General features: G+C 36.2%; 1 protein-coding gene across 50 annotated transcripts in view; it reads right to left on the bottom strand.

Annotated features, from left to right (window-relative positions):
• Positions 1–23,643, bottom strand: part of SOX6 (SRY-box transcription factor 6) — a 715,111-nt gene that overhangs the window by 127,009 nt on the left and 564,459 nt on the right. For 29 of the 50 annotated variants that reach the window (XM_069554268.1, XM_069554273.1, XM_069554280.1 and 26 more), the window contains one exon: positions 11,407–11,527. In XM_069554268.1, the coding sequence (XP_069410369.1) occupies positions 11,407–11,527 (121 nt within the window). Of the gene's footprint in view, positions 1–11,406; positions 11,531–23,643 lie in introns of all 50 variants that reach the window. The other 21 variants (XM_069554258.1, XM_069554261.1, XM_069554295.1 and 18 more) reach the window with 1 other exon arrangement.

Genomic DNA, 23,643 nt, shown 5'->3' with positions numbered 1-23,643 from the left:
TCTGGCTCCAGACCACTCCTAAACAGCAGGGCTAAAGTACCTTCTATGACCTAAGAGCACAGGCTGTGTGAAGCAAGCAACCTGAAGAACCAATAGAAAGTAATGAGGGATGTATTGTGATAGTGCTAACTGAAATCAAAATTAATACATATGGACAAATTACACACTATCAGTGATTTAATGGAGTATCACTTTGGCTTCAGCTACTTATTTTAAAGGCAGTGCTACGTACTATCTGTAGGCTATATTTTAATAGGCTATTCCTCCACACATTTTGGACATTTCCAATAATCATGCTGTTTTGCAAGAACTTTTCCACACTAAAAGCTGAATGTAATAATGAAAAGTGTAGAAAGAATCACCGTAATAAAGGTAGTCAACTAGAAAGCAATGAAATCTCTCTTTTTCTGCATGGACACTAATACCCGGAGCCTTCCTGGTGCCCCTGGTTCCTTGGAACTCATCCTGTTTGCTACATGAAGTGCTACTCAGCTGACCCAATGTAAATGTTAAGTTGCTTTCACTTTTAACAAATTGTTAGCTTCTAATCTACACAGTCTCTTTGCATCATATCCATAATACCTCATCAGACCATTGAGCACAGTGTGTGCTTGTACACAGTCCAGTAACAATTGGCTTCTGATTGCATATGGAGCACTGCTACAATGCATTCACTAACACTATATTGTGCTGGTCTCCTATGGAGTAATGTTCAAAATATCTGATCTTGTTTTTCCCCTTCCATGAGGTTGATTTTGGTTTGCAGGGCTACATGAGCTTTTTAAAAAAGATAACTAGGCCAAATTATTTTTTATAGTAAATGACTGTTGCTTTACACTTAAATAATTCTACTGATCCTCTCGATATTTAAACTAAATTATCTGAAGAAAGAATATCCTAATCTAAGTCAAATAGTATTTCCTTGGTTGATATCTTATCAGGTTAAAAAATCACAAAATGATGCTGAATTAATGATGCTTCAAAAATAGGGGAAAAAATCACCATTCCAACTATCAACATGGGTTGCCTCTCAGAACATTTTAGAGCTGTTCTTTCTTTAAATATCATGCATTATTCATACTAACTCTAAACCATAACCCCCTCCCTGTAAGTTTAATACCAGTTGCTTTATTTGTACTAAAACATTTTTCATGTCAAACATATTTTAAAAAAATCAAACTCTGAAAGAATTCCCTGGGGCACTCCTTTTTTCATAGCTGTCATGCTTCTATGCTATGAAATAGCTGATTTTTTTAAACATAGTTTTTGGCTTGCCAGTTAATTTATTACTATCTCTACCACACCCTGTAGTACTCTCCAGCTCACCTGCTGGCTACAAACAGCTTTCTTTCCACTGCTGACAAGCAAATTTTAAAATGTTTTTAACCTTTCTGCTGGTTTGAATCTGTATATCTGAATATAATCTTTGGAAAGCTATTTCTCCAGAACATATCATTGTATCAGTACTAAAAGTAAAAATGAATACATTAAAGCAACAGAGAATATTACAGGGACTGATAAGAAGGGAGAAAAAAAGGAAAAGGGAGAGGATAAGGGTGAAGAAGAGGTGGGGGGCGGTTAAAAGTAGAAGAGAAGATTTAATAGGTAGAGAGATTTAACTCCTCTTTTAAAAAGTTACATGCTTCCTCTCCCTGCCCCCTCACCTTTAACTGTGTGTAAGAGTCCATCAAGAAAAAGTTCTTAGCGGCTGACTTGGCAAGAAATCAGTCAACATGTTGTAGCAATTTTTTTCAAATTTGTCTCTGGATTTGAAATGCTTGCGTGAGGACCCATTCTCTTTAAATTTGTACAAAAGAAGATGAAGCCTGTTGAAACAGGTTGGTTTTAGGTAGGCACTGCTGTAATCTGGCCCTTGCTACCTCTAGTATAAGAAGACAACTTCTAAATGCTAATTTGGGAAATAATGTCCATTACATAAATCCATCTCTCTAGGCTTCCAGGTTTTACAACCAATTATTTTTATCTGAAGATTATAGAACAAATATGAAACAGGATTTAAAACCTATGGAAAATTAGACTGACATTAGTTTCACTTGCCACAAATCTAGAATCAAAGTGGCTCCATAGCAAGAGCCCCTGAATGAAAGAAAGTATGTTTTTTAATTTTCAAGGAAAGTGAAATGAAGCCAAAACTTAATAAGATGTAAACACTGGAGAAGGAGGCACTTGTATCATGAATGTAGGACCCATTAGACACAGGCTACCTCCTACAAGAATACTAGTTTCTGTGATTCAAATATAAACTTTATTTTTATTAAAAAGCAAAAACTCCCATGGATAAAAATCTGTCCATTTTCTTTGATTCTTTAGGAAGACAAGGGACTGGGATGGTTACAGTCTTCTAAGATGCTAACTTCAGATATTAACTTATTTAAAGAGTTTGGGAGGAGCAGAGAAGAAAGATAAATTAAACTAGGAGACAGGACTCAAAGATTCTTTGGTTACTGGCTTAAAGTCTCATGGCTCATTTTCCATCCTCCAAAAAAACAGGAAAAAGTACTACACATCCCTACTCTCACAGATTTTTTGGTATGATGGTATCACAGGATGATGGTAAGTTATTTGAGTTGCCAAATAACTCATAGATAGACCCCATTTCTTTAAGTTATCATCATTTTTGCTACAACATGTAAATATTTCCATCACAATCACCAATATAGACTTGGACCTGCCACACTGCATCTTGCTTGGATGAATATATTCAGAATAGCAAAATATTATAACTCCTCTATATTCCGAGGGAATGCAATAATCAATCTGAATTTATCTTTGTGAGACATCACACCACATTGCAGCAAAAGTTAGCAGGCAATGAATGACATATTTAGAATCCTAAAAATAAAACAAAACCTTTAATTTGTTCTGAGAACAATTGGACAAAAAAAAAATTGGCATAGATTACAGTATATATTGCTGAGATCATGATGTTCTTATTTCTCCTGCTAAATTTCTCCTCTATTCATCAAAGAATAGACCAATGATGAGGAGAGTCTTGATCTCAAGACTTTTTCTAAGAGCATCTGCATTCTTTTTCATACCTTTAAAGGAGCTAAAAATCAAGGATCATCTTAATTTCTTCACTTATTTCATAAATGCATCCAGGCTCTTAGATAATCATATGAAAACCATGGAATTTGTCACAATAGCAATTAAATAAGTGAGTATGGATGAAATAACATAAATGCATCCACATTATAAGAAATTAACTTAAAATAACAACTTAAAGTTTATGACTTAATGAGAGCTCACCAATGATATAGCCTCCATATATGAAGAAGGGCACATTTAAAATAATCTCAATCTCCATAAAACTAGGTTATTTTATACAGGTGAGCATATATATTTTCTTCTTGGACCTAAATACTCATTTAAAAGAGAGTACTAATCTGAAGAACCTCAGAAATGCGTTGATTCCAAGGGTGAAAGTGAAAGTGGCTCAGTTGTGTCTGACTCTTTGTGACATTCTCCAGGCCAGAACATTGAAGTGGGTAGTCTTTCCTTTCTCCAGGGGATCTTCCCAACCCAGGGACTGAACCTAGGTCTCCCACATTGCAGGTGGATTCTTTACCAGCTGAGCCACCAGGGAAACCCAAGAATACTGGAGTGTGTAGCCTATCCCTTCTCCAGGGAATCTTCCCAACCCAGGAATCCAACTGGGGTCTCCTGCACTGCAGATGGATTCTCTACCAGCTGAGCTTGATTTCAAGTAGATGACTTTAATTAATGAAGTATTCCGGCAGTAGTGGTTACATGCCTCCGCTTTAAATATTCAAGAAAAGATAGAAATGGCAAGCTTCACAAGATGTCATTTTGATAACCCCATACATATAAATCACACCTTTTACACATACATACACAAAAGTTAGACTTTTTTTTATATTCTTTATGCTTAGATCATGCCTGCAAGAGTATAAAATTCAGAACTTCAATCCAAAATCTATCTATACTAATTTCTGGGGTGAAGGTGTAGAAAGTTAATTATCTTCTTTGACTTTTAGTTTCTTTTTTAAACAAAATGCAGATAATGTCACTTATGGTTTAGAGTTGTTATAAAAATTTAATGAGAATATATATATATATATATATATGCATACATATATTAATATATATAGATACAGATACCAGAAAATAAATGGTGGCCAATAAATGCTAACTGAAGCAAAGGAATTAAAAAGAAGTATTAAGTAGCAACTATACACCAACAAATTATACAATCTGGAAGAAATGAAAAATTCCTTTAAACACATTAATTACCTAAACTGACTTAAGGAGAAATGGATAATATAAACAAACCTGTAACAAATAAAGAGATTAAATCAGCAATCAAAAACCTCCTAAAACAGAAAATTCTTGGACCAGTTAGATGGCCTCACCAATCTATTGAACATTTAAGAAAAATTAACATTAATCCTTATAAAATCTTCAAAAAATTGAAGGGGAAACATATCCTAACTGAGGCAATGAGGCCAATATAACTTTGATAACAAGATAAAGACAGATAAAGACATCACAAAACACAAAAAATATAGATTAATATCTTGCATGAATATTAAAATGCTCAAAAAATATTAGCATATTAAATCCAAAAGCATATCAAGAGGATTATTCACCATGACAAAGTAGGATTTATCCCAGGAATGCAAGGGTGGTTCAACATGAAAAAAATCAATGCAATACATAACATTAATAGAACAATGGGGAAAAAATCCACATGATCATCTCAATTGAGGCAGAAAAGGCATTTGCCAAAATCCAACATTTCATGATAAAAATTCTCAGAAAACTAGGAATAGAGAGAAAGTTCATCAGCATGATAAAGGGTATTTCTGAAAAACCCACAGCTAACATCACAGTGGAAAAAATTGAAAAGTTTTTTGACTAAGATTGGGGACAATTATACCCACTTTCACTGCTGCTATACAACACTGTGCTAGAAATTCTAGCTAGTACTTTTAGACAAAAAAAGAAAAAAAAAAGGCATCCAAATTGATAAAAATAGGTAAAACCATGTCTATTTGCATATGAAGTGGCCCTATATATAGAAAATCCCAAATAATTCATGACTAGGGCCAATAAATAAATTCAGCAGCAGTTTCAGGGTATAAGATTAATATACAAAAAACAAATGTGTTTCTATATTCCTGCAATGAACAATCCAAAAGGAAATTAAGAAGCAATTCTATTTACAATAGTATCTAAAAGAATCAAACACTTAGCAATAAATTTAACAAATAAGGCAAAGATTTGTACACTGGGAAGCTATAAAACATTTTTGAAATAAATTTTTAAAGCTCTAAATAAACAGAAAGGCATTCAGGTTCATAGACAGGAAGACTTAACATTGTTAAGATCAACAAAGCAATCTACAGATTCAGTGAAATTTTTATCAAAATTCAACAATCCAGAAATGGAAAAGTCAATCCTCAAATTTATTTGGAACTGCATGGAGCCCCAACAGCTAAAACAAATCTTGAGAAAGAAAAGTAGAGTTGGAAGGCTCATATTTTCTGACTTCAAAATTTACTTCAAAGCTAGAGCAATTAAAAGAGTATAATAGTTACATAAAAACAAGTATATAGACTCATGAAGCAGAATAGATAGCCCAGACATAAACCTTTACATATACAGTTCATTGACTTTTTTAAAATCAGGGCACCAAGACCATTTACTGGGGAAAAGACATATTTTCAACAAATGGTGCTGGAAAAACTGATATCCACATGCAAAAATGTGAAGTTGGATCCTTAACTTACACCATATACAAAAATTAATGGAATGGATCAAAGACCTAAACTTAAGTACTGAAACTATAAAACTCTTAGAGGAAAACACAGGAGTAAATCTTTGGATTTGGCAGTAATTTCATGGATATGACAGCAATAGTACAGACAACAAAAGAAAAACAGAAAAATCAGACTTCATCAGAATTAAACTTTTGTGTATCAAAAGATACTATCAAGTAAATGAAAAGACAACCCACAAAATGAGGAAAAAAAAAACTTGCAAATCATAAGTTTGACAAAGGATTAATATCTAGAATATATAAGAAATCCCAAAATTCAGTAAGGGTAAACAAACAACTAAATTTAAAACTAGGCAACATACTTAAACAGATATATTTCCAAGAAGCTATACAAATTTCCAGTAAGCACATGAAAGATGCTCAAAATCACTAATCATTAGGGAAATGAAAACCAAAAGCACAATGAGATACCACGTCACATCTATTAGGATGTCTATATTTTTTTTTCAAAAATAGGAAAGTAACAAGTATTGGTGAGGATATAAAGAAACTGGAACACTGTTGCATTGCTGGTTGGAAATGTGAAAGGTACAACCCCTATGGAAAACAGTTTGATGGTATCTCAAAAGATTAAACATAGAACTACCCATATTATTCAACAATCCCGTTCCTACGTATATATCCAAAAGAACTGAAAACAGGGACACAAACAAGTATTTGCATATCAATGCTCACAGAAGCATTATTGACAATAGCCAGAATGTGGGGAAAGAATGGACTTTTGAGATATGCTACAATATGGAGGGACCTTGAAAACACTATGCTTAGTAAAGAAGCCAGACACAGAGGGACTAATATCGTATGATTCTATTCATATAGAGTATCTAGAACAGGCAAATTCACATACAGAAATAGCAGAACAGAAGCTTCCAGGGGTTTGGGGTAAGGGAATAAGGAGAGTTACTGTTTACGGCCACAGTTTTTCTGTTGTTGACGATTAAAAATTTTGGAGTATAGATCATGATTATGGTTACTAAAAACTGTAGATGTATTAATACTATTGAGTTGTACACTGAAAAATGGTTAATATAAAAAGTATTATTTTATGTATATTTTCCAAAATTTTTTTTTCTTAAAGAAGCATTAGGTATATTAGAGTAAAATTGCTTTTGGCCATCAGACAGAGAGGCAGTATATCTAGGTCAAATGCTCAGTTCTTGAACCACATTTCTAGTGGATAAGAATGCAGTTTAATGTAGTTAAATTTACTCAGGTCTCATGGTCAGACTTTGTCCCCAAACGTAGTTCTTTAGAATTTTTTCAAAAAGCTTTCATATACTTTAAGAAACTTAATCTTCATACCCACACTGAGCAGTGGACAAATCATGACTTATTTTTTTTAGATGATAAAGAAGTGAGGCTCAGCAAGGCTAAGTGACATGTTCAAGTAAGAATTAAATAAATATAGTCCATGTGGAACATTTAACACACTGTTTGGCACAAAGTAATTATTCAATAAACTTTAACTGTTATCATAATATTTAATATAACTAAGTAAGGAGTCATGAATAGGCAGACATCCTGTTCCTAGGATCTCCTGGGAAACGTTAAGGGTGCTGCTTTAGAAGCATTCATTTTTAAAAATCCCAGCTACATGAAGTCCATGGTCAGCTGAACCATCCCTGGCACACAAGGAGTCTATCCAGTATCTTCATTTTACAGTCAGTTCAATCGCTCTGATATACACATTGGCAGCTACAAAAGCTTTTTGTTGTTGTTCGTTTTCACAAACACAGGTGCTCAACTGCATTTATCTTACCCTGGACTGCTGTATCTCTCAGTCTTTGCTTTATCATGATGTGATAAAGTAAAGCAACCAATATTCTGTGGTGTATGTTCTAGGCCCTGATAGGTTACTTTCTAGAAAGATTTCTCTAATTAGAGAATCAGTTTTAAAAGGGGGGAAGTTAACTAAGGATTAAAACTCAATAGGGGAAATTCTTCACAAGTTATTTTGATACATGTTCCCCTGAAACTGGTACAATCTCTGTAGTCAGTCTGCCCCCTCAGCAACCTACCAAGGTGGGAGAGCTTGGCTGGTGTTCACATGGGGACCCTGAAATGCCCAGAACAATGGGTCAAATTATCAGAAGGGGAGAAAGCTGATAGCTCTAAATATATTTGTTTAGAATGTACTATATGGATTCAGAAACAGTCAGCTTTAACAGTGAACATAACCCCAAGGTGGTCTTTGCTTTCTGGAAATGATGAGTATTCAATCAGTCGGAGGCAAAAACAATACAGAATTTGAATCTAGAGAAAATAGTATAGATAATCTTACTTGCAAAGCAAAAGCAGAGACACAGATGTAGAGAACAAATACAGGGGTATCAAGAGGGCAGTGGAAGTGGGAGCAATTGGGAGACTGAGACTGACTCACATACACTACTGATATTACATATAAAATAGATAACTATTGAGAACATATTGTATAGCATAGGGAACTCTACTTAATGCACTTTGGTGACCTGAATGGGAAGGAAATCCAAAAGGGAGAGGATATATGTACGTTTGTGGGTGATTCATTTTGCTGTACAGTAGAAATTAAGACAACATTGAAAAGAATCATACTCCAATAAAAATTAATTTTAAAAAAAACAATATGGAATTGATGCTTTTGAACTGTGGTGTTGGAGGAGACTCTTGAGAGTCCCTTGGACTGCAAGGAGATCCAGCCAGTCCATTCTGAAGGAGATCAGCCCTGGGATTTCTTTGGAAGGAATGATGCTAAAGCTGAAACTCCAGTACTTTGGCCACCTCATGCAAAGAGTTGACTCTTTGGAAAAGACTCTGATGCTGGGAGGGATTGGGGGCAGGAGGAGAAGGGGACAACAGAGGAGGAGATGGCTGGAAGGCATCACTGACTCGATGGACGTGAATCTGAGTGAACTCCGGGAGTTGGTGATGGACAGGGAGGCCTGGCGTGCTGTGATTCATGGGGTTGCAAAGAGTCGGACACGACTGAGCGACTGAACTGAACTGAACTGAACTGATGGAATTGTTTCAGTTTACAGGTAGATGAAAAAAGAGCAAAAAGAGAGACAACATAGCAGTTATTCTTCTTGCTGTTTAGGGGATCAAACTATACAGTTAACCACCACTTCAAGACTTTTACATGTGATGCTACTCCTCTCCTTGTCTTGCTGTCACACAGGTGAAATTACTATAGTTCAGTTTGGGGCAAAAATGTTTTCCTTGTCCAGGGTCCAGTCAAATAGTATTCTCCTCTCCAAATTCATGTGAATGACAAGAACACTGCATACACCAAGTCTCCTAAGTATGGTCTGTACCAATAGCATCTGAACATATAGATTTAATTCTTTCAAAGTATAATTTTTATAAACAGTAAGACCCACATTAGCCAAAGTATTTAATAATTTAGCATATGCGCATTGCACTCATGCTCAGTCATGTCCGACTCTTTGCAACCCTATGGACTGTAGCCTTCCAGGCTCCTCTGCCCATAGGATTCTCCAGGCAAGAACACTGGAGTGGGTTACCATCCTCCAAAGGATCTTCCTGACCCAGGGATTGAACCCACATCTCCTGCATTGCAGGCAGATTCTTTACTCTCTGAGCCACCTGGGAAGCTACCTGGGAATTTAGAGTTCTGGTTACCTCAACTCTCTGACATAACTTAGGGGTCACCAGATAACACCTTTTTTATCAGTCTTGCTTGTGATGAAAAATCATCCTACATGTCCAAATCCATGGTCCTGCCCTAACTAGCAGGTTTCAGCCAACATAATCAAATCCAGCTTTGCTACCCCAAGGCACTGCTCTATGCTGCACAGATGATACACAGTATTGCCCCAGTCTCTAGATTCTTACTTATCTACTGCAATCTCATTGATACTGTGTGAGAAGATTCTTTATAAAATGGTCCAAATTCATTGACTATATAAAAGTAGCTTCCCCCATAAAACACAATATTATTGTCTTAACAAAATTACATAATATGCTAATTATGTTGGTATCTATGTCTAGTAGAAATTAATGCTCATAACCTGATTTTGAAATGTGGAAAATTTTAAATTTAAAAACATGGAAATTAGAGTTTCCATGTATAGTTCATCTAAAAGGTTTCTAAGACTTGTGTAGGGATGACAACCCAGATTCAGAATAAACAAGTAAACTTAGTGTACACCAACACTCTGAAGGAAGTCAAAATGAAGAGAGTTCAAAACTATTTATAGAGATCAGAGAAGAACTGAACCACTGCACTGACAGAAAGATATTCTCTGGCAAAATATAATTCTGTCCTTAATACAGACACTAATTTCACAGAATATAACTTGCTCTAAAAATTCTGCTCTAGCAAAATCAACTTTTAACAATTTGAATAACACAATTTTCTTTTACTCAGGTATCCTTTTACTCAGGTTTGTATCTGAGGAATTTTTAAGTCAGTCCTTAAATTAGCCAATCCCTCAAAATCTCTATTTTTTTTAAATCATTTGGGTTTTGACACATCTTATCTTTCTTCACTGGAAAGGGGTTCTCTATCAAATGCATAAGAGTAACTGATGGCAAAAAATAGATGTTAAAACCCACTAGGTTTGGTCTTATGCTATTCAGTAAGTTTCCTCACAGAGAATTTTGTAAAGTGACTTATATTTTATTGTTGCTTTAAGCATATTAAAATAGCTTTATAAATCCATACACACACACACAAATCTGCTGCACTCAGATTTGTTGCACTCAGATTGGGAGGTTAATATAATCAGGTTAATACGTTAAAAAGAACTTGACACAGAAATTATTAATGAGTAGAACAAGGTCACTGCTTCTGAGGTGAGGTCACTTACAAAGAATGTACAAATGAAATTAAGGTTGACTTTTATTTACTTGACTATCTTCTTACATTGGATTCCTTTGGCAACATATCTTTAAACATTTAAAGCCCTGTTTACAAGGATGCTCTGAAAGAAGCTTCAAACCATTATGCCCCTAATTGAATTCCCCAGGAGTCCAGTAAACCCAGAGGAATAAAGAAAATCATAACATTTGCTAAATCATCTCAAAACATATTTCACTGCAAGGTTATGTGACCTCGTCTTTGAGGTTCAAAGATGAATGAGAAAATACTACTGAATGCTTCATTATTTAGACTGAAATCAAAAAAGAATTTTACCTATTAGTGGCAAGCTAATTAAATCAGTTCAGTTTGAACTTTTCTTCCAAGAGAAATCAGACAACAAACAATAATAGCATTTTATACTGTATGTGACCACTTTCCTAGAGTATAAAAGCTCTCAGGAAGAGAAAAGTATCTTTAACCAAAGACAATTATTCACAGTAAAGATATGAGAGAGAGCTGACAAAATTTGTAGTCCCGAGGGAAAGTAGCATTTTATCTGTGAATACAGAACAAATTCAAGTGGAAGAAGAGAAAGTAAAGTTTCAAGCAATCAATTAGTTATTAACATGCCCCCTTCACAATTCTAATTTTACTTTAAAATACCTTTTATGATCTTTTTACTCATAGTTCCTTCATATGCTTCTGTGTTTGTTTTGACTACTAAGCAAAAACATATGGATCTTAGCATTCACAAAAGAATGTTAAATCCCTGTCTACTTACCTGGTTTGTATGTTATTCCAGGGGGGAAGAGGAATCCCTGTTGGGCAGCAGCAGCTGCTGCCAGGGTCCGCTGGTCATGTGGAAAAATTGGGATCATGAGCGGAGGCATGTGACCCTGAACCTGCTAAACAGAAGAGAGCCTATGATCAGACACAGAGCAAATGCACGCCAAGAAGTATTTATTTTTCACTCCTGGTGGTGTGCTGGTCCCTGAACAGCCACCCATTTCTAACCTCATTCCAAATCTGCTCCCAGAGAAAATTCACGCTAATTTTACCAAAGCCCTTTCAGATTCCACTGGTATACCAACTATCTAACCTCCTTGTGAATTGGCCTCATCCCTGCTTCCACTAAATTAAAGTGAATGGTTTTCTTTCATCTTGACTTTTTTCTTTTCCTTCTTTTTTAAAAAGCAAAAAGCCAGAAGAAATGTTTTTTCCCTCACCGTACAGTGTTGAAAGGTTTTGCCCTTTCATCAGCTTTGCATTCTGTGCTTTATTTTGAAAACTGTTACTAGTGTCCTTGGTCAGAAAGTAATGTCTAATTGTTATATATTCCAAAAGCTGTAGCTCCCCAGTTTAGATATCTTATTTCAAAGCCTTGCTGTATTACGTCAAACATATAGCCCTTCAGATTTAAGGCTACTACCTCTTGGCTCCCAGTTAAACTAATATTCTTTCCCATACACACCTCGATGTAACATATAAATTGCTTGTCTGGCTAAGCAGTTTTACAGCTTTATGCACTACCATGTAGCTGAGTAATTATGGAGTTGTATTCAGAGAGCATTTCATAATAAATCCTACTATATCAAATTTCATTTGACCTCAATAAATGTATCAAAGAGCACAAAAATGCAAAACAGAAAATCTTCACTCTATATCAGTATTTGTATTCCATATAAAGAAAATAAGAACTATGACAGAATCATGTCTGAAAATTACATTTTAATTTCCCAGCTCCCTCCTTTACTCTATGCATGCTGTCCTGATTCCAGAATAGCATCACAGGAAGGTTTTGTACTGACTTTCAAGGCATGATTTTATAAATTAAACTATAGGACTTTTGTTATTTAAAGATCAAAACTAGGATGTACTAACAGCAATGATCTTTAAGTTCAAACAGGATCTTTACTCTCCTTACTAGTATAAAAAAGCTGCAGTATATCCTGTTTAAGATACAAATCTTGACTAGTAGTCTACCAACCCCAAACCCTTCCCCCGTTTAAATTCCTAAATATTCTCTTTAGGCAAAATTCCATATACTGGCTGATGACCCTGTTTAAATAGCACCAACTTGCCTTATCCTGTCCCTGTTCCCTTCACAGCCAGGGACAGATTGCAAAAATGCTCCTGTGCAGGTCTAAGAGGTTTCATTTACCAACAGTCTCTCTCTAGGGAAAGCCCTAAGATGTGGGTTAATAAAGGGCAAGCAAAAAGTAAACCCTTTACAGTATTTCTCTGAATTCATTTCTCAGGAAAATCAACTTATAATAAAAAGGTCTTTGTGCAATTACTACCTTGCCAGTGGGGCGTGAAAGAAACTAGCTTTGGGCAGCTTTTTCTTCCATTTTAGCTGAGGTAAGCCCAAGTTTTGTATGTTTGAGTACAAACTTAGCCTGCTTAAACAGGAGCTGATCCCCTGGTGCCTAGGTCTTGCCTTTAGCCCTGAAGAAAAGCACTAGGTTTGCTGTTCAATTCCAGCTTGCAAACATGAGATGTCAAAGATGACAGCACTGTTCTATGTCAGAAAATAAGACATGATATTTTTGTGGGTGACTATTGTTTAGTATAAGAGTATATCAAAGGAAATCACTTCATTTAGCTTTAGAGATGCTAAGACCATATACCCAGAACACAGCACAGATGCTTCACATTCTAAAGGAAGGAAACAAAAAGTGGGGAGTCTAGGTATCAAATAACTTTTTTCTTTCCTTCTTTCAATGAATATTTATTAAATCATGATTATGTGTTATGGATTTTGAGAAGAAGCTGAAAAAATGGGGGCTATTTTGATTGGGAGAGAGAAGATATACACTTATGCTGAAATATTTGAAAGAATTATGTATGGAGGAAGAACTTAATTAAGTCTGAGTGATTACAAAGAACAGAACTAGGCTCAAAAGAAAGATTTTAGGGAAGTTTAATGCAAAGAAGAATTTTCCAATAATGAGTTATTCAATAATCCCTGTGATTAAAGAGGTTCTTTGCACCATTTTCCTATGTGTGTGTGTGCTCAGATGATTCAATGGACTGTAGCCCACCAGGCTCCTCTGTCCATGGGGTTCTCCAGGCAAGAATACTGGAATGGGTTGTCATGCCCTCCTCCAGGGAAGTGGTCAAGTAACGGCTGTATACTCATATGTCACAGATAGTTTAAAGAACAGACATAACTTAAACTCTAATTAGATAATGACCTATGGTGCATTTTCTACTTTATAATTCTACGTTTGTTTAAAAGTCAACATTAGGAAGACAATGTAATATAGTCATTCTTCCATTCATTCAACACATTTATTCAGAATCTACTATGTCTACAAAGGCTTTATTGTCAAATGAATCTAAAGCTTAAATCTATAGTGTCATTTCCTTGGCAGTGTGATCTTGAACAGTTACTCAGCCTTCCTGAGTCTATTTTCTCATGTAAAAACCAAAGCTAATGTGTACTAACTTAGCTGGTAGTTAGCAGTGTGGTTGTTGTGAGGATTAAATAAACAAGAAAAGTAATGCTTGTGGCACGGTGACTAGCCTTTAATAGGCACTCAGTAAATATTAGATTCTTAGTTTTTCTTATCCAATTTGCTATTCAGTACTAGAAATTTATCAGACTACTAAAGAACTAATACAAGAAACAGTGGCTCTTAACCCATAACTCTACTTCAAATAAGAAAATAAGAGTCAAATAAATAATTCAGTTTGGCAGGAAGAGGCTTGTTTGTTTTTAGCAGACCCATGTCTCACAGAGCATTATCTTATCCTAAATATCCAGAACACGAAGAAAAAAAAAAAAAAAGGTGGGATTAAAAGGCTCATTTGAAGATGTAAATTGGGATCCTTAGTGTTATTCATTAAACAGCATCTGAAAAATAATTTTATTTTTACATTGGAGCCCAAGCTCTTCAGATCTTAAACATAAGGGCATCAATGGCAATCTGGTATCAGACTTTAATTATTAAATCTTGATGTCTGAAGATATTTCCTTTGTAGCTAGCTATGTAACTGAGAGACTAAAGTTAACTAATTAAGGTCATTTTTAACATTTAACGAGCTGTAGGTTTTTCATACTAACATAAGCTGTAAGAACTTAGGGAAGTTCTTTTCTGTCCATCATCCTCTACAGAACAGGATATTTTAGAAAGTGTCAATGCTGTGAGATAAGAGGCAGTTTCAATAAACTGAGAAATAAAGTAAATAAGGAGGGGGACAGAAGGTATTGTGAAAACAATGATAATGATGGAACCAAAGAGTTGAAGTGAAGCTTAGAGTTTATCTAACCTAGCAGTTCTCGAAGTGTGGTACCCAACCAGCAGCATCAGCAATACCTGAGAGCCTTTAAAAAAAGCAAATTATCAGACTCCAGCCCAGACCTAAGAAACAGAAACTCTGGGGGTTGGGGCCAACAGTCTAGAATGTAGACTAAAATTAATCCAGAGAAGAGATGCTCAAACTTTTGTGGACTTTGGAATCATCTGGAGGGCTTGTTCAAACAAAAATTATTTGACCCCATTCTCAGAAATAAGTAGATCTGAGGTGGGAACCTGAGTATACTTGTTCTAACAAGTTCCTAAGTGAAGCTAGTTAGTGCCCTTGGTACAAGGACCATTCTTTGAGAGTCACTAATCCAATTCAAATCTCACAATTTACACCTAGGGAACCAGGTGGCTTGAGAAGGTGAAGCTGAGGTCACACTGCCTGCAACAGACCTGGATCTAGAGTCCAGAACTTCTGCACCCTGTTCAGCGCTTTTTCCGTTACATCGCACGGACTTCAGGAAAAGAAAAGTGAGAAATCATACATGCACGTTCTCTGCATAGAGAAAATCTGAAGGGCTGCAACTGAAAATAATTTTATATTTCAGCGATGTGTCTCTGAAATATTCATACTATGGAGTATAGATGCTATGTTGTTCAGTTTCAGTCTGTTTCTTCTCTCTTATTTTGTACCTACACATTGATCTCAAATTTGTCATCAATTCCATTTAATTCGTTAGCAATAATCATTTAGATCCAAATGATAAAATTGACCTTATTTTAAGTAAAATAATGATGTGCAATTCAAAATGCCTTCATTAAATATAAGCCAAAATACCCAGGAGCCAGTTAGAACACAGGCTGAGAAACGAAAAGCTCCTCTTATATCTCTAATTATAGAAATCATCAGCATCATCACAGCAACTAATATTTTCCAGTTTTTCCTATATGTCAAGCATATGGGAAAGTGATTTAAATGCTCCATCTCATTTAATTCTCAAAGTTTTATCAGGTACCTACTGTTAATGTCCTCATTTATTTAAGGAGAAAGACAAAACAATGAGAAATTAGGTAACATGGTCACTTAAAAAGTGATGGAGCGAAGATTCAAGGCCAGGGATGTAAGGCTCAAAGCCTATACTTTTAAGTACTATATTAAGCATAAAGTCATCTTTTGCTAAATATAATTGTGAATTTACATGCAGTTATAATAAATAATACAAAAGATCCCATGTATACTTTACTCAGTTTCTCCCAGTGAAGAAATTTGAAAACTTATAGAACAATATCACAACCAGGACACTGACATTGACACAGTCCAACAGCCTTACTCAGATTTCACCAACGGGATACCATTTTTTAAAAATTATGTGTCATAAAAGGTAGCACAGGTAATTACAGTTCTATGAATACTTCCAACTACCACCTTTCATACAAAGTTCACCAGTATGACCTAGTGCAAATAAAGTGAGTGGAAATCATGAATTAAAGCAATAATTTCCTCTTTCAGAACTTTCCATTTGTTTTACTTACTAGAAGATTATTGGTTGGAGGTGGGACAAAAATGGAAAGCAAGAACAAGGTGGGTGGGGAAGGTAAGGAAAGAGGATTTGGTGGCCATACAAGCATCACATAAGCATCTAAACTATTTTTCTTCTATGGAAGTTGTGAATTAAGTTTACTGCACTGCATATCAGTGCCTAAGGAAGATAAAGAATTTTGATAAAAGAGAAAAGTCCCATCCTGCTCTGAAGAATGTAAGCCTGCCTTTCCTTTATCTTCCCATCATCGTATTTTCCCATTCGGTAACATGCCAGGAAAGGCAGTCACATTGTAAACAGCAAGTTCCAAAAATATTTTACTAAAGAATAAGAAACAATAGAATTCCATCAAAGAGTGACCAGTCTCCACATGTCTTTTTTAAGAAGTTATCAAAATTTCAAATACAATCTTTTTTTTCTTGAAAGTGTAGTTTTCCCTTAGCCAAAATTCAGATTTTTTAATTATCCCATGTGTTGTGCTATGCTTAGTTGCTCAGTCATGTCCAACTCTTTGTGACCCCAAGAACTGTAGCCAATCAGGCTCCTCTGTCCATGGGATTTTTCAGGCAAGAATAGTGGAGAGGTTGCCATTTCCTTCTTCAGGGGATCTTCCTGACCCAGGGATCAAAGTTGGGTTTCCTGTGTATCCTGCACTGCAGGTGGATTCTTCACCTGCTGAGCCATAATTATCCCATGTGTATATGTTAGTTGCTCATTCATGTCCGATGCTTTGAGACACAGTGGGCTGTAGCCTGCCAGGCTCCTTTGTCAGTGGAATTCTCCAGGCAAGAATACTGGAGTGGGTTGCCATTGCCTTCCCCAGGAGACCTTCCAGACTCAGGGATTAAACTCAAGTCTTCCGCATTGTAGGCAGATTCTTTACCATCTGAGCTACTAGGGAAGACCCTCAATCATCCCATAAATTCAGTTCATTTCAGCCACTCAGTCGTGTCCGACTCTTTGCGACCCCATGAATCGCAGCACGCCAGGCCTCCCTGTCCATCACCAATTCCCGGAGTTCACCCAAACTCACGTCCATCAAGTCAGTGATGCCATCCAGCCATCTCATCCTCTGTTGTCCCCTTCTCCTCCTGCCCCTAATCCCTCCCAGCATCAGGGTCTTTTCCAATGAGTCAACTCTTCACATGAGGTGGCCAAAGTACTGGAGTTTCAGCTTTAGCATCATTCCTTCCAAAGAACACCCAGGGCTGCTCTCCTTTAGAATGGACTGGTTGAATCTCCTTGTGGTCCAAGGGACTCTCAAGAGTCTTCTCCAACACCATAGTTCAAAAGCATCAATTCTTTGGTGCTCAGCTTTCTTCACAGTCCAACTCTCACATCCATACCATGACCACTGGAAAAAACATAACCTTGACTAGACAGACCTTCGTTGGCAAAGTAATGTCTCTGCTTTTCAATACGCTATCTAGGTTGGTCATAACTTTGCTTCCAAGGAGTAAGCATCTTTTAATTTCATGGCTGCAGTCACCATGTGCAGTGACTTTGGAGCCCAAAAATATAAAGTCTGACACTGTTTCCACTGTTTCCCTATCTATTTCCCATGAAGTGATGGGACCAGATACCATGATCTTAGTTTTCTGAATGTTGAGCGTTAAACCAACTTTTTCACTCCCCTCTTTCACTTTCATCAAGAGGCTTTTTAGTTCCTTTTCACTTTCTGCCCTAAGGGTGGTGTCATCTGCATATCTGAGGTTATTGACATTTCTCCCGGCAATCTTGATTCCAGCTTGTGCTTCTTCCAGTCCAGCGTTTCTCATGATGTACTCTGCATAGAAGTTAAATAAGCAGGGTGACAATATACAGCCTTGACGCACTCCTTCTCCTATTTGGAACCAGTCTGTTGTTCCATGTGCAGTTCTAACTGTTGCTTCCTGACCTGCATATAGGTTTCTCAAGAGGCAGGTCAGGTGGTCTGGTATGCCCATCTCTTTCAGAATTTTCCACAGTTTATTGTGATCCACACAGTCAAAGGCTTTGGCATAGTCAATAAAGCAGAAATAGATGTGTTTTTTTTTGGAACACTCTTGCTTTTTCCATGATCCAGCGGATGTCGGCAATTTGATCTCTGGTTCCTCCGCCTTTTCTAAAACCAGCTTGAACATCTGGAAGTTCACGGTTCGCATATTGCTGAAGCCTGGCTTGGAGAATTTTAAGCATTACTTTACTAGCGTGTGAGATGAGTTCAGAAGAACTGTACAAAAAAGATCTTCATGACCAAGATAATCACAATGGTATGATCACTCAACTAGAGCCAGACATCCTGTAATGTGAAGTTAAGTGGGCCTTAGAAAGCATCAGTACGAACAAAGCTAGTGGATGTGATGGAATTCCAGTTGAGCTCTTTCAAATCCTGAAAGATGATGCTGTGAAAGTGTTGCACTCAATATGCCAGCAAATTTGGAAAATTCAGCAGTGGCCAGAGGACTGGAAACGGTCAGCTTTCATTCTAATCCCAAAGAAAGGCAATGTCAAAGAATGTTCAATTATCCCATAAGTAGGAGTAAAACTGATTTTGTTAATACAAAGAGCAAAACTTAATGTAACCAAAAATAATATCTGAGCATAAAAGTGCATTATTTTTTATTGCTTTGGAAGGCAGCACTAACTGGGTATGTAACTGGAATGACTAATGAGAATCCAGGAACCCTGTCATAGGTGGAGCTAGTCAGCGTATCAGGAAAGAAGCAAACTGTATCCCTTAAAGCATATCTGCCCATTAATTCTAAACTTCCACAATCCCGGACCAAAGCGTTTGCCTTTTGCAGAGGGTGAAGAACACATTCTTGATCAAATAGGCTACATGCCCAGAAATTTTAATTGCTAGGGTGTAACTCACATCTTTTAGACAATCGAGACAGCAGCAGATGCACGTGAAACACTTAGGTTCTGTCTCTTTCTATTCGTAAAACAGCATTGTTGCATCAACACTTATGCCCTTTGTTTTCTCTGTGCTAAGTTGATGATGCCATTTTTTGCCATCTGCCCCAGAGCTTCATTAAAGATACATGAATGGGCTAACTGGCCTGATATCTTGTGAGGAACAGGTGCTATTGTTTGTCCCTGAAGACTTGCACTAAAGATATGACTCAGAATACTTGAGAAAGAGCATCTGCAGCAGTCAGTCAGAAAGCAACTTGGCAGAGACCTGGCTACGTGCTAATATGCAAACAGAGTGACACTCAGGGGGGCTCATTTTCTTTCATGAGGATTATTTAACTTTTCTTAGTGACAGGAAATAAGTATTTGTATTGAAAATCATAAACAATATTAATGTCTATTACCTAAAGACAGTGAGCAAGTGAAGATCTTTTTAATGTCTTATGTCTAGAAAATCATTCCTCCTGTGATTTAATTGGAGAAGGCTTCCTTAATCTGTTGGAAGGAATGTTTCCAATGTTTGTAAATCATGAAGGAGGGAGGGGAAGACAGAGACAAAAAATACAACAAGAGAGAAAGAGCAATTAGAGGGAGAGGCAGGGCATAAAGAAAGACAGAAAGGGGTGGGGCTAGGGGTGGGGGTGAGATGGGGGTGGAATTTCCTTAAAGGCCATATTCTTTATTGCAGAGAGTAGCTGAGTTATTTGCATAAAGTGTTACCATTATAAAAGCTGTACAGTCTAGAGTGAAAGAAATAAAGTCCCCAGAACCTTACATGAAAAGCCTTCAAGGCATGGAGGTATCTTCTTACTGCCAAAAAATGCATGCCAAATCTCAGCTATTTCTGGAGAGTTAGGAGGGAAAGGGTCTCATTTGATAGGATAAATAATGCTTTAAAACAAACCCTTTAGTTGCAAAACTTTTTTTTGGTCTAAATTTTTAAGATTCTGTTTTTCCCTGACTCGAAAAGCATAAAGCAGTAAAAAGCATAAAGCAGTAGTCAACATATTGACTATAGTTTGAAGTATCCAGAGGAGCCTTGTATACAGCCTACCTGACTATTCTCTAATTGTTTCAATTCATTAATCATCTCTCACCAAGTAAATTGAGGGTCTTGAATAGCCTGTGACACTTATATTGCTCTATGCTCCATTGCTCTTATCACAGGGCTAAGGACATACACAGTAGGCATTTTGTGCCAACTAATAAACAGGAGAATCATCGAGGACCCAAGAACTTGTTTTCTGAGCACTAATTTCCATAGGGTAATATTATTGTTAATATAACTGCAAAAAAGTATAGAGCTGTAGCTGTTCTCATTGTAGAAGAAGATTTAAGAATGATGTTTAAATAAATTTTGATATCACTTTGTCTGCTCTTCATTTGTCTTATTTAGCAAATCTCTGGCTGGTACCACTAATGGTGGATTGCAAATCCTTGCTTATAGAGAATCCAACTAGCTCTAGCAGGAGAATAATCAAACTGATATTTTATCAGGAGCAATTATGAGACACAAATTTTCTGAATCTTTAAGAACACAGAGTCCTATCTTCCTAGATGTTTCCCACCAACATCCAATGGATAATAAATGTACAAATAATATAAGAAAAAGATTCTGCTTGGTTTATTTGTTTGTTGAAGGCAAGACATTTTCTCTCTCTTGAACTCCCACAAGGATAACATGCAAAACACTTTGTTACTATTCATCTTTCATACAATGCAATTTATTTTCCTGGAATTTTGATGACTACTGTCACCAATCTTTTCAAAATGTTCACTAAAGGGCCAGGAAAATTCCTAGAAAGGTAGGATAAACTAAAGATATTGCAGTTTATGGGCATCCTTTTTAAAAACAGCTTTAGTCTTTCAAAGTCGTGTCTTTGAAGAATAATAATGAATAGCTAACCTTTTCTTCATGTATATTATATTTAAAAAGTTAATTTCAAGGAAAAGAACAGAAAATAGCTTCACTAGTTTACTTGTCTTTACTAATTTACACTAGTAAATATATCTAATAAAACATCTTAATATTCATAGGAAAAATGGAGATGATACATATCATCCCCACCTTCACTACCAAGAGCAAGGCATGCAAACAAAGCAACTCTTTTTATAGGTGGGTCTTTAAAGACAGCTATTGCAAATCCACTCCACGGTTTAGTACTTTCCAGCTCCCTTTCTTGATTACAAAGGAGGAGAATGATCTTTGAGAGTAACAGTACAATGGCTCCATGTATCAGAGCAATAGCACATATTTTAAAAATCTTCTTTAGGTGTATATTCAGAGAAATGTTAATAGCCCTGAAAGGGCCAATTCTTTGCATGTCCTTTGTGTTAACATCTTTTTATATTTTCAGCATACTGTATACAGTCTGCTCTATTCGTATTTTTGAAAATGGGCAAATATCTCATTAATCTACCAGGATCATCAGTAGTCAAACATCATTACTTTATTTCTTATTCATTTGTACATGTTCTGTTTAAATAATGAATTTTCAATGAAAACAACATGGATGTGGTACTGATGTAATCATGATTTTTAGCATTTCTTACTTATATGTCCCTTTAATTCCTGAAATAAAGAGTTCCACGTGTATAAAATGAACTCTTGGGCCCCTAAGAGACATGTTACTCTGTAAAGTCAGTAGTGCCTGTCTTCATTCAACTATTCCACAGCTTTTACTGAGCACCTAGCACTGTCAATCCTAAAGGAAATCAGTCCTGAATATTCATTGGAACGACTGATGTGGAAGCTGAAGCTCCAATACTTTGGCCACCTGATGCAAAGAGCTGACTCATTTGAAAAGACCCTGATGCTGGGAAAGACTGAAGATGGGAGGAGAAGGGGACGACAGAGGATGAGATGGTTGGACGGCATCACTGATGCGATGGACATGAGTGTGAGCAGGTTCCGGGAGTTGGTGATGGACAGGGAAGCCTGGCGTGCTGCAGTCCATGGGGTCACAAAGTCGGACACGACTGAGCGACTGAACTGAATTGAGCACTATCTGCCTAGTACTGTGCTGAGCACTAGGAATAAAAAGATGCCTTAGAGAAGCCCATAGCTTTATCAGGTAGAAATGTTAAGTTTGCTTTCACTTATGCAGTAGTATACATCATCCAATTTGTCAGCTTACTTTGGAAAGTGGTCAACAGAGAAAGATTTGCTTAAAAAGAAAAATAAACTACAACAAAAATTCCATCACATATCTTTCCATAGTCTTCCTATAGTTTCAAACCAAGAAAAATTTTGAGAATATTTATGAGGACAAAAGTCAGATTACTTTATAAAATGGATGACAAATGTTAATTAAATGTGTTTAAATTATCTTACTATGTTTTAAGAAACTCTCACCAGGAGGGAAGTAGAATGTCCTGGCCATAAAGAAATTAATAAAACATGTTATGCAAAAGTAAAATTTATGATTCATTTGGAATTAGATATGTACCACCTTTTCAATCCATACAAATGCATAATCTTGTCAATTAAATATTATTGTTAAGGTCTAGTAGTATGTTAAAATCACTTTAAAGTGCAACTAAGGAAAATTCATGTGTGTTTATTACTCCTTAAGGATCTATTAGTGGGTATTTTATTCAGATTCGTGCTGTAAAATCTGCATAAACTCAGCATATTGTTATCCCCATGTGTGCATTTGTTTGGTTAAAGCAGAACAGCAAATCTCAATTTTTGCAACTTCTGGAAAAGTCAAGAGAACTAAAACAGTCTTAATTTTAATCAGATACAAACAGTTATCACTACAGAAGTGAAGAGTTGACTATTATGCAAACAGTCACAGTTAGTGGTCACCAGGCCATCACAGAAGACTGAGCTAGTCAATTACTTTAGATATTTCCAAAGACTAGTGAAGACGAATGTTTCTTATTCCACCCTGTCTTATTTCCACAGAAATATGAAACGTATTAGAGACTAATGATTGTTGTTCTCAAATGGAAACCCCATTAAATACACAATGATCAAAGTGTTTTGCCAAGATGGAAATTAATTTTTTAATTTTGTATAAGTGCCACATAAATATAGTAACATCGTGAAGAATGTGGCATTCCTTTGTTTGTAACAACCAAATTCAGACATAAACATTTCATAAACTTTTGACCTGTAATGAAGGCAATCTGGCTTTTACCCCTGAAGTATTTTATGCAGCCTTACTCTGTTAGCAATGACCAGAGTTCAATTATTAAATTCCTCCTCCAGAAATGCAGGTTTACATCTTAAACTACAGTTTTTGTTAAAATATGCACAAGTAACCTAAAGGAAGGGACTTTGCATCTTAGTAAAACTCCTTGTCTTGTACAGAGTAGGGATTC

Source organism: Ovis canadensis, chromosome 15 (genome assembly GCF_042477335.2).
Source record: "Ovis canadensis isolate MfBH-ARS-UI-01 breed Bighorn chromosome 15, ARS-UI_OviCan_v2, whole genome shotgun sequence".
Taxonomy (NCBI): domain Eukaryota; kingdom Metazoa; phylum Chordata; class Mammalia; order Artiodactyla; family Bovidae; genus Ovis; species Ovis canadensis.
This window is presented reverse-complemented; position numbering and strand designations above follow the sequence as displayed.